The sequence below is a fragment of the Bactrocera neohumeralis genome, chromosome 2, assembly GCF_024586455.1.
Source record: "Bactrocera neohumeralis isolate Rockhampton chromosome 2, APGP_CSIRO_Bneo_wtdbg2-racon-allhic-juicebox.fasta_v2, whole genome shotgun sequence".
Lineage (NCBI taxonomy): Eukaryota > Metazoa > Arthropoda > Insecta > Diptera > Tephritidae > Bactrocera > Bactrocera neohumeralis.
In genome coordinates this window covers 31,438,039-31,450,334 of record NC_065919.1, presented here as the reverse complement: position 1 = coordinate 31,450,334, position 12,296 = coordinate 31,438,039, and the positions used below count along the sequence as shown (strand labels likewise).

General features: G+C 38.7%; 1 protein-coding gene across 8 annotated transcripts in view; it reads right to left on the bottom strand.

Annotated features, from left to right (window-relative positions):
* Nucleotides 1-12,296, bottom strand: part of LOC126763995 (protein doublesex) — a 149,451-nt gene that overhangs the window by 20,970 nt on the left and 116,185 nt on the right. For 7 of the 8 annotated variants that reach the window (XM_050481757.1, XM_050481758.1, XM_050481755.1 and 4 more), the window contains one exon: nucleotides 2,166-2,583. The exons of the other annotated variant lie outside the window; for it this stretch is intronic. In XM_050481757.1, the coding sequence (XP_050337714.1) occupies nucleotides 2,255-2,583 (329 nt within the window). In that variant the 3' untranslated portion in view covers nucleotides 2,166-2,254. The remainder of the gene's footprint in view (nucleotides 1-2,165; nucleotides 2,584-12,296) is intronic. 8 annotated transcript variants of the gene reach the window in all.

Below are 12,296 nucleotides of genomic sequence, written 5' to 3'. Positions count from 1 at the left end.
TAATCGTGAATTGTTTTATTTACAGGGAATTAAGAAATTCACCTCGGCCAAAAAATGGAATTAACTCGAAAACATTTTCGTGCGATCATTTTTCACAACTTTCGACGTGGATTATCACGACAAGAGTGCATCGATGAACTAAAATTTTTGTATGGCTGTGAAGCACCATCCTAAAAAAACTGGTACAACGAATTCAATCGTGGCCGACGCTCGCTCAAAGACGAATTCCGTGAAGGTCGTCCAAAAACAGCCGTTGTGCCAGAAAACATCGATGCCGTACGTGAACTGATAATGCAAGACCGTCATGTAACATACCTTCAGATAGAGGCATGCCTATACATTTCTCCCACCAGCATACATTCGATATTGCATGAACACCTGGCCGTAAAAAAGGTTTGTTCACGTTGGATCCCGCACAATTTGACAATCGCTCAAAAAAAAGGCTCGTGTGGATTGGTGTAAAGAAATGCCGAAAAAATACGATCGCGGTGCTTCAAAAGACGTTTATAAGATCGTCACAGGTGACGAATCATGGATCTATGCGTATGAGCCCGAAACAAAACAGCAATCGACAAAAAAAGAAAAAAAAAAAAAAAAAACAAAAAAAAATAAAATAAAAAAAACATTTTCGTTGATAAATATGCCTATTTACCTTATTAGGCCAGAAATATATATAGCAACCTACGTATTCTTCTTTTTCTTTATTGGCGTTGACACCGCTTACGCGATTATAGCCGAGTTGACAACAGCGCGCCAGTCGTTTCTTCTTTTCGCCATGTGGCGCCAATTGGATATTCCAAGCGAAGCCAAGTCTTCCTCCACCTGGTCCTTCCAACGGAGTAGAGGTCTTCCTCTTCCTCTGCTTCCCCCGGTGGGTACTGCGTCGAATACTTTCAGAGCTGGAGTGTTTTCGTCCATTCGGACAACATTGACCTAGCCAGCGTAACCGCTATTTTTTACTTCGCTGAAATATGTCAATGTCGTCATTTATCTCATACAGCTCATCGTTCCATCCAATGCGATATTCGCCGTGGCAAACGCAAAAAGGAAAACTCGCAACGTCGACTCATCAGTTGTTGTCATCGTCCAGGCCTCTGCACCATATAGCAGGACAGGAGTTATGAGTGACTTATAGAGTTTGGTTTTTGTTCGTCGAGAGAGGACTTTACGTTTTTGCCTACTCAGAGTAGCACCTGTTTCAAGTTATCGTTGGATTTCCAGGCTGACATTGTTGGTGGTGTTTACGCTGGTTCCAAGATATTTACGACTTCAAAATTATGACCGTCAACAGTGACGTGAGAGCCAAGTCGCGAGTGCGACGACTGTTTATTTGATGACAGGAGATATTTCGTCTTGCCCTCGTTCACTGCCAGACCCATTTACTTTGCTTCCTTGTCCAGTCTGGAGAAAGCAGAACTAACTAACTTGATGTATATTGGGTAGCTTAAATACAGATCATGAGTATAAGGCCATTTTAAATTTTTTTATGGAAATAATATGGTATTTTTTCTAATACATACATATAACTTGAATAACAACATGTGTTTTTTAGACATGTGCATTTCATTGAAGCAATACTTTCTTTGAAGTTTTTTTGACAACTGTCAATGTCATTGCATGGAATTTTATTACCAAAATAATGGTTCACACAAGCAATGCCCATCCACTTTAGGGAAGATTTTGCAGAAAGGTCTTGGTTGGCGGGCTTACAAAATCCAACTCGTGCAAGAGACCATCAAGCGTGTCGCATATGGAGTGAAGATAATCCACAAGGCATTATTGAGAGTTAATATTTGGTGTGATGTATGGGCAGACAGAATCATCGATCCTTATTTTCCAAAAATGAAGCCTGCCATAATGTTACTGCCAATGGAGAACGCTATAGAGCTATCATTAATAACTTTTTCGTACCTAAATATAAGGATGTTGACGTGGGCAACCTTTGGATCCAACAAGACGGGGTCACAATCAATTTATTCAAGGATACTTTTGGTCAGCCCATTATCTCGCGCCGTGGGCTTTTGCAATTTATTTGTGCTTGAAAACCAGATGTCTAAAAAACACTGTACATACGTTTACATATGTATTTCTTAACAACATATGTACATAGATCTGTAAACATATAAGTATACATATAATAGAATAGTTATACTTAAGGTACTTACACTAAAAGCATAGCAGCCGCTGCCGCTGCAGCCGCAACAGCAGCGGTTGCATGAGTAGTCTGGCTGTATCGTTGCGACTGTTGTTGCTGTTACGTAGCTGCAGCAGCTGTGGCAGATGACGGCAAGTTTGTAGCGGCTGCTGGCGGCGACATGGTTTCACTAAGGATGCTACCTGGTCGCGAAGGCTTAGATGGACTGGGTGGCGTACGACTTAGAGTGGGTTGCTCGGGCGATGGTGGTCGCATAGACGCCGTTAGGTGCGAGAAGTGCGAAGTCAGTAAGCCATTGCTTCCAATGGCAATCGGATATGGAAAATATGTAGGAGGAGTGTTTACTAGTGCTGCGGATGAGTAGTAATTATAGTATAATTGTCTATCCATCCAATGTAGCGATATGGTTTGATTCACAATTCGCTTTGCTAGGAGACATACATATATAAAATTATATTAGTGAAAAGTAATTGAAGCAATTTTATAGTTATTGATATTAAAATAATTTCGATGAAAAAATTTCTTATTTATAACAAAAATAAACAAATTTATATGCTATACATTTGTTGGGCTAGAATACTGATTGTATTCAAAACTTAAGTAGCCTTATCAAAAAAAGAAAAAGAAAATCGCAAAATCGGTTGCACCGAAGTGACACAAATAAAAAATATTCTTTAGGTTTTAATAGTAGATGATCCCTGCCATCCCACCAAATACATAGCAAAACCATTCTTACGATCAATTCTGGCTCGACCACCACTTCTGCTGGCTTACCGAAATAACCTTTGAGGTTGTCATAAGCGGTTTAAATGATTCCAAACGGTGTTTTGTGCAACGTTTAGCTTCTGAGCAATCGAAACTGTGCCTACATGAAGGTCGTACTTAATGTTATCCATTACCTTATCTATATTTTTTACAATTGGCCTTCGAGAGCGTAGTTTCTTTTGAGGTCAAAAGTGGAGGAACACAGTATGAGGACTATAAACACTATTCCCGTTTTCAACCGCCTGACTGGCCCCCTAGCCGAGATACGTAAAGTATCCTGGCGTAAATCTTTTTAATGTGAAATTAGGCTGAGAAATTAATTTCATAAAATCTTCGTATATATTCATACGAATTAAAACAACTTTAAAAAACATGTGTTATAATAATAGTGTTCTTATATTATTCTAATTTTGATATCATGATATGACATAATATACAAGTATTAGCCGCATACTAATGGTATTGATACATATGTATGTATGCTAAAATATAGTGATAGAACTCAAAATGTCATTAAATTTGCTCAACTAATTTAGGTTACATATAAATTTAATCCGAATGCGTCAAGAGCAACGCCCATTGTCCAACTTTGACTCCGGCTTCTACAAATCATATCGGAGGCAAAAGTGAAAGTATCTGGCGTATATATGTAGTTAATGATTTATCAAAATTTAACCGTATCATTATATGGGGAGTGAGGCAACTCGTCTCATAATCCTAATAATTTATATTAATTATATAATATATAAATTATATAATATATAAATTATATAATATATAAATTATTCAATTAAGCCTTTATCGTATTTTGAAAAAAAAAATTAACAATTATACTTAAGTAACTTAACCAATCCCATTGAAGGTGAAATCCACCTGTGAACACACATGTGAATGGTTTATAAATATTTGACGATTTCTCCAAGCTCGATGATTGCAATTAAAAAGTACCTCGTGAATTTGTACACCATCCCAGTAAAAGCATTTTATCCTTCGTCGTATTGTCGTCCTATTCATTTTCTATAAAATATTTTTTTATTTTATTTTTGGCCATTTTCTGCATTGTCGTTTTTATTTTGATTTTAGTGTACCTTATCGCTCGCACTCTTTCAATTCAATTTTTATGATCGCTGGAAAACTTGCAATTTTGCTTAATTTTAATGCGTTGCAAACAAAACGCATAAAAACTTGGCATACCCAAGCGTGCGAGTATATGCTGCAGAGCTGATGCAGTTAAATGTTAAGCCATTGCAGCGCAACGACGACGAAGTCGAACGTCTCTGCCTCAGATGGAGACTAAGACGGAGCTGAAACTGAAGCCAAACCTCTTGACTCTTGGCAAATAAAAAGTCGTAAAATTTGAAATTGCGATGTTTTGAAGTTTTCCTCCTTCCTCATCTGTGGTAGTAACGGGAAAATGAAGGAACGAAGTAGTGTGTCAGGCGGAAAGAATGCACTTTACAATCAGGATGGTGGGTCGAGAATCTACTTGAATGCAAACCAAAAGCATAGAAAAATGCATCGACGGTAGCGCAACCGACACAAAAACAAAAATAACCGAGAATAAATTTATAGCCTGCCAGTGACACGATATCATAGTAAATGGTCACATGATTTCATGCTAATTGCAAAATGCTTTGCTCGCAGATATAAGTATGTAAAGTTCGGGAAAAAAGACAACAACTCTGAATATACATACATATGTATGTATGTATTCGTAAATGCTTCAATATTTTTAAATTCAATAAATCTTATATTTCTTTAAGGTTATGTTGTGACTTTTTGCATTTCGCTGACCAATGTATTTGCCATATCTAACTGTTTGCAGGCAACTGAAAAATTGCAAATTATTTCACACTCGACTAGATGACAGTTATTTATTTCCTTTTATTGAGCTTACGTTTACGTAATAGCGGACATCGGACTTAAGGACACATGCGAGGTTAAACATTAAATGAAGCGTTAAGGTTACTTAAACAGAAGTGTTTGGATATGTTCAAACCCAATAGAAACCAAACAGGAAAAATATCATTTGCGGGTGAGAGTTTTTAGATTTCGAACAACTGAGATTACTACATATATAATATATATAGAATCAATTCATACCAGTTATATTATGTTATTACAGAGTAGGTCAGTTTTGTTCACCTCATGCTGTGTGAAAATGGGTGTGGAAAGGCTTCGTTGAAACGGTTATAAAAATTGGACAGTGGGCGAGGCACCGCCCACCTTTAAGTGAATTCCTACATATTAAGTAGTTTATATTTAAGCGATTTCAATTTAATGCAACATTATTTGTTTATGGAATATTTAGCCTCCTTAAGGTTCTAATCTACAAAAAATGAAGTGAAGTGGATATTATTGCATATTACGACATATTCTTACATTTTATTCAAAAACAAAAGAAAATACTTATTTTGTTTACACTAACGATTCTATAAATATGTAAGTTGGCAGCAATGTAAAACGTCCATTTTTGCAAATAAGTATATCTGCCAAAGTGTTTAAGCTTGGATCAGCTATTATCAATCAAGTTATGCGTGTCGTGGTGGTTAATTTACAATGGCGAAGGAAAAGAAATCTTTGTGCGAACTCATATGTCGAATGGTAAATCGGTTTCCGGGGTATTTACATAGCTCGAATCGCTGGTCTGCACAATTTGTAATTGCCCTGTTACGGATACAAAAATATTTAATGTGAAGCAACACCTTGCAACGACAAAACATAAAGAGGCTGCAGAGACGGAATATCAGCCACAAGCCAGAAACACATTTGCTGAGGAACTTTGTGAAACGTTCTTCGAATACCGTTAAAAAAATCAGCAATCCAAGTATTACATTTCTTTTTCGAAATATACAAACTATCGCATTCCCTGTGAATCAGTTGCGTTCTATTTCGAACAATTTCACTGCAGGTATTCAGTATAACAAAGTCCTACTAATTTTTACGGATGCAGCATCATATACTACTGTGAACAAAAAATAGTAAGACTATGTTCATAATTTAAAAATCTTAATTTATTCTTCAAAATCTATGTCGTCTCCTTCCAAGTAATCCCCTTGGTCACAAAATACACTTGTGCCAACGTTTTTTTCCAATCCTCGAAACAGTTGTTAAAGCCAATTTCTAGAATAGCCTTCACTGTGCTTAGCGATTCATTGATGAGGCAGAAACAAAGCGCCTCAAATCAATAGTGGAGGAATATGAAAGCTACCTGAAAAGGAAGCAATCAGAACCTCTAGAGGAGAACGAACAGGAGAGCACTTCACAAAAAAGGAATCGCTCTACTACAGAAACACCAGAAACTCTGTCTAAAAACCCGAGGCGGAGTGAAGGCGAACACAGTAGCGCAACAGCGGCGAGGCATTTCTGCGATGTAGCCAGGGATTGCCTTCAAGTGGCCATCATAGATGGTAATTCCTCCTCTCCGAGCACGGTACAAGAAAGATGGGTGGAGATCGACGTCAGATTGTCGAGATGGTGCTAAGCTATGTACTCGATAATCCGGCGGGTCCTCACCCGGAGTTTGACTCCTCTGAGACCCTCAGGGGCTACAGGGTCATCAAGTGCGTAGACCAGGCCTCCAATTGAGGCTTATACCCGCCAGGGACATTCCGAAGAGACCTCGTGCTCGAATTTGGCTACCCCCACTAGAGGAGCCAGGCGAAAAACTCCTGAGGTGTATTAAGCTGCAAAACAAGTCTATACCTGGTATAGATGAGTGGCAACTGATCAAGGAGGAAAAACCAAATAAAGCAAGCAGACCAATACTGGTGGCCATTTGCGAAGAGTCCATTGAGGCTCTCAAGAAGACTGACTACAAAATCAGCTTCGGAATTCGCAAGCCCAGGTTAAAAATCTTCCAAGGCACAAAGCGGCTGCCGAAGACGACACGGAAGAGGTCGACGACGCCAGCCAGTTGCTAGGGAATGATGGCATCGAAGAAACCCAAGATGCCCAATAACTTAAGATGCATACAGATAAACTTGCAGCACTCGAAGAGTGCTACAGCGAATCTGACAACCCTCATGAACGAGGGGCATCGACATCAGCATAATACAGGAGCCCTGGGTCAGAGAAGATACCACTAAAGGGCTAAACAGCAGCAACTATAATCTGTTTTACATACGGAACAAAGGTAAACCTAGGGCATGCATTCTTGTCAATAAAAGTATAAATGCATTTTTTTGTCCTAATTACAGCACAGCAGATATCATAGTGGTAAAGGTGGAACAGAAGGAAAAGCCCTTCTTCTTGGTCTCGGCCTACTTGGCCCATGAAGACATAACACCGGCCCCGCTCATCAGACCAGTAGAGGAGAACAGGAAAGAAGATGTCCTAAAAGGGTGTGATGCAAACGCAAGGCACACCGTATGGGGAAGGACCAGCATAAACACCAGAGATGAGTCACTCTTGCATTATATTCTGAATAGTAATCTTAGTATATGCAACAAGGGCGATAAGCCAACTTTTATTTTTCCCAAGCTCTGAAATGCCTCGAAAAGGGGGGCAATAAGAGTATCAGAAATCCTCAGGAACTAGATTCAGAAGTAGAGAAGTTGGAAAAAATCTTAATCACAACTTTCAATAAATCTACTCTGCTAACAGTTTTGAAAAAGAGAAAGTCTCTTCCTTGAGGGAACAGTGAACTCAAGAATTTGAAAACACAACTAAGGAAAGCTTTCAATGAGAGTTTTGGAACCAAAATCTGGCGGCCATATAAAGATATTATGAAAAGATACAAAAAAGCAGTCAGGAAAGCTAAAAACGACTCATGGCGATCTTTCTGCACATCGATAGAAAGTTGCAGAGAAACCGCTAGGCTGAGCAAAATGCTATCAAAAGATCATATTAAGACTGCCTGCATTAGGACGGGGGGAAGTGATTGGACCTCCTCGGCAAAAGAGTCTCTGAAGGTACTAATTACAACGCACTTACCCGGGAGTCAGCAAACACCTTCAACGAGGGTTCAACCAGAACCACCGTCGAACGCAGCTGATTATCAAATCCAAATAGTAGACAAAAGCAAAATCAAATATGCCATAAATAGTTTTGCACCATTTAAAGCAGCAGGTCCTGACGGGATTATGCCCATAATACTGCAAAAACTGGTAGAACCAATGGTTCAAAGGTTTGAAAATATATACAAAGCTAGCATTCAACTATTTTACATCCCAAGAAGATGGAAAATAAGTAAAGTTGTGTTCCTTCCAAAACCAGGCAGAAGAACACAAAAGAATGCCAAGGATTTTAGACCTATAAGCCTTACCTCCTTAATGCTGAAGGTACTGGAAAGGCTAATAGATCTACACGTCAGTACAATAATGGCGGAGAAGTTATCGAAGTCCCAACATGCGTACATAAAGGGCCGATCAACCGAAACTGCCCTTCACGAGGTGATAAGTGTAATTGAAAAATCACTACACCACAAACAATACACCATGGCTGCTTTTCTAGACATAGAGGGCGCCTTCAATAACATAGAAGTAAATGCGATAATTAATTCTCTGGCACATGGTGGCATAGATGACACTGTGTGCAGATGGATACTATCAATGCTTGAGAATAGGAAGATTATAGCTTCAAACGGCGCTGCAACACAAACAAGTTATGTGAGTAGAGGGATGCCCTAAAGGGGGGTCATCTCTCCGCTTCTATGGGTTGTAGCGCTGAACGACTAAACTGTCCAACTAAACGGAGGAGGAGTGAAAGCAGTAGCGTATGCAGATGATATAGTGTTGTTGGTATCAGGCATGTTTTCTTCAACAGTCAGCGAGATTATGGAAAGAGCACTTCGAAGGTTAAACCTATGAGCTAAAAACAATGGACTAGGAGTTAACCCGAACAAAACAGAACTGATGCTATTCACAAGCAGAACGAAAACACCTCAGTTTCAATTTCCGGTACTAAACGGTACAACACTCACTCTATCCCCCACAGCTAAATACTTGGTGGTGGAGATTGACACCAAACTGTCCTGGAAAATAAAAATTGAAAAACGAATAAACAAAGCATACATGGCCTATTATACTTGTAAGAGAATTGTCAACAAGAATCGGGGCCTCAAACCAAGTATAATCATGTGGATGTATAATCCAAAGCTGGATTTCAATAGACGAGAATGGAGAAGAGGTTCAATGGGGGAGGAGGATACCATCTCAGTCTGTACCGACGGGTTCAAAATGGACTGGGGAGTAGGCACGGGGGTAATCTCCGCTGGTCTAGGCATATCTCGTCTACCGAACACGGCTAGCATCTTCCAAGCAGAAGTACTAGGCATAGAAAAAGCTTGCGAAGCTCTATTAGAAAACCACGGGAATATAAATAAAGCAACTATATTTACGGATAGCCAGGCGGCGCTCCTGGCCTTGTCTTCACCCATGACAAATTCCAGCGTAGTTAACAACTGCAAGAGAGCATTAAGCTCAATAAAAGACAAACTCCAACTAAACTTGATCTGGGTTCCCGACCACAGGAACATTTTCGGTAACAAAAAAGCAGACGAGTTGGCAAAGGCAGGAGCTTTCCTCAACGAATCCGAGGCGGAACTAATACCAAGCCCGCTAGGATCGATCAAAGGAGAGATCAATAGACAATTTCAACAAGTTGCAAATAACAGGTGGAAAAACATTACAAAATGCGTCATAACTAAACAATTATGGCCAACATATGACAAGAAAAGAACCAACGACTTACTAAATAGGTCAGGAAAAAGTATTTACAGTAACAGTAACAGCAACCACAACAGGGCACTGGCCATTTGGGGAACACGCATCCAAAATGGGTATGCCCTACAACGACATCTGCCGTGGCTGCGGAGTAGCAGGGAACAAGAAAACAATCTTCCACTTTCTCTGCGAATGCCCAGCTCTAGCACAGATCCGACACAAAACACTTGGAATCCATCAAGCACCAAACCTTGGATGGATTTCCACTAAAAGCATATCGGACATATGTACATACATATGTAAGTAGTTTCATCGAAACCTCAAAATGGTTTGTGAGAGGAAGTGAAACGTAATAGCAGTTTCAGGAGGTTCTACGAACAGTGTTTCAAAATGGCACATCAAGTGCTAATTGAGCCCGATAGGGCTGCACTCCTATCTACCTACCTAGCGATTTACCTTAAATGTTCGGCCGTTCTGAAGGACTTCGGAGTCCACCACACCTCGATAATCCAAGACAACTGTCAACATAACTTTAATTTTTGACGTGCTTTCACATTTTTTTTCGGCTTCCGCTCACCTTTACCACGATATCTGGTCGGTTGATCGACGTTTCATGTCATTCTGGCAGTCGGAAAGCATTGTTCCACAGACGTTAACGCGACGCTTTTTCTTAATTTAGTGATTTTGGAAGCAATCGTGCTTGCAATTTTCTTAGGCCCAAATGGCCTTTCAAAATTGGTTTCACTGATCCATTTAGAATTTTGACTATACCAACCTAAAAAGTCTTACTATTTTTTGCCAAGTTACATAGGTATGTATGTACCCTAAAATGAAAGCGGAGTTTGTGCGGAGACTGTTTGTATGTTAACAGTTTCATTTCAAATATGATTATTTTTGAAGGTAAAGAGTTGATGAAATATTTTAGAACATTTAGCTTATTTAAATTTTTGAAGGCTCCTTCCAGTAGATTCATTTAATAGCGAGGGTTATCCAACCAAGTATTAGAATATAACTTTAATACAGCCTTTTTCTTACTTTTTCTACCACTTAATCTATCGATGCTGAATATTTTTAGTCATTTGCTTGTCCCAGGAGTTAAATTTAAGTCACCGCTAAAATACAGATCATTTATTTTTATATGACAAATGTTATTGTAGACTCGAAACCTGTTAGGTATAGAAATAAAAAAATCTAAAAAAGTGTACGAACCTCGATATCTATTTTGACTAACTGTATATGACAAATGCTATTGTAAGACTCGAAACCCGAGGTATAGAAATAAAAAAATCTATCCGCCTTGTCGAAGAAGTACGAACCTCGATATCTACCGATTTATACGGAATATAGAAAATCTCTATATGATATATACATACATATGTATATGAGGGCTACGGAAAGTACATTCAGTGGACCAATAAAGTTTTCATACACCTAGTTCTATTAAATTACGACACGTTTATTTGTTTCAAAATGAATAAATTTTGTGGTTTTCTTCTATCCATTTCAAGATACATATGTATGTATATTTAACATTAAATATAGCATATCAAAATATTTTTTTTACACACATAAAAAAAATTAATGCTAATGCTTAAAATGCGCCTCATTCATATCAAAAAAGTTTACGTACACCATATGTACATATCTACATATGTATGTACATATGTATGTATCTTGGCAAATAAAAAAGTTTTCCTTGTAAGAACTTAATTTCGATCGGACAGATTGTATGGCAGCTGCATGCTCAGTGGTGCTACCCAAATAATATCTTCAGAGTGAATATTCGATGGACCGAATAATAGTAGCATCAGTTTATACACATATGTATGTATGTAGATAATTAAGTACATACATACATATGTATGTATGTATGTACGTACATATGTATATACATATGTATGCATATAATATGTACATACTTGTCCACAAAATACTTAATAGGAGTGCCAATATGGAAAATATGTTTGGCTGCATAACTTTTTTAAATCGCATGTAAATGACGCGAAACCATAACGATACACATAACGGGATACTAACATTAAAATACAAAACAAAAATGAAACTCGTAGACGAAAGCGCAAAACATCCACTGCAGACGATTGCAATATAGTACGCTACTGCAAAATTAATCCTGTTGCTTCAACCAGGAGCATCCACGACGAACTAAATTTGTCAGTTAATACTGAAACTGTTCTTAGGCATTTCGGGCAGAACAAATTATTTGCCCGAAGGCCAAGAAAAGGACCCCCATTAAAAAGAAGCACAAGGAAGCCCACATACAATTTGCAAAAGAGCATGGCTCCTGACCCGCGTCTAAATGGCGAAACATAGTGTGGTCAGACGAATCCAAAGTAAGTTATTTGGTAGTAAAGGCTCTAGGAACTTTGTCCGACATCTCCCTAACTCAGAATATAATCCCCGGTTTACCATAAAAACCGTTATACATAACGATGCCAAATCATGGTATGTGGTCGTTTTTCACATTGTGGCGTTGGTCCAATTCACTTAATTGAAGACATCATGGACCAAAGGGCATAAGTATGTCAAAATATTAGATGAGGTAATGTTGACACATGCCTCAATGAATATGTCATTGATATGGGTATATACATAAATAGGATAATGACTCTAAACATACTAGCAAGGGCGCAAAAAATGGTTTAGGGCCAACGGAGTTGAGGTTATGTGGTAACCTGCTCAGTCTCCTGACC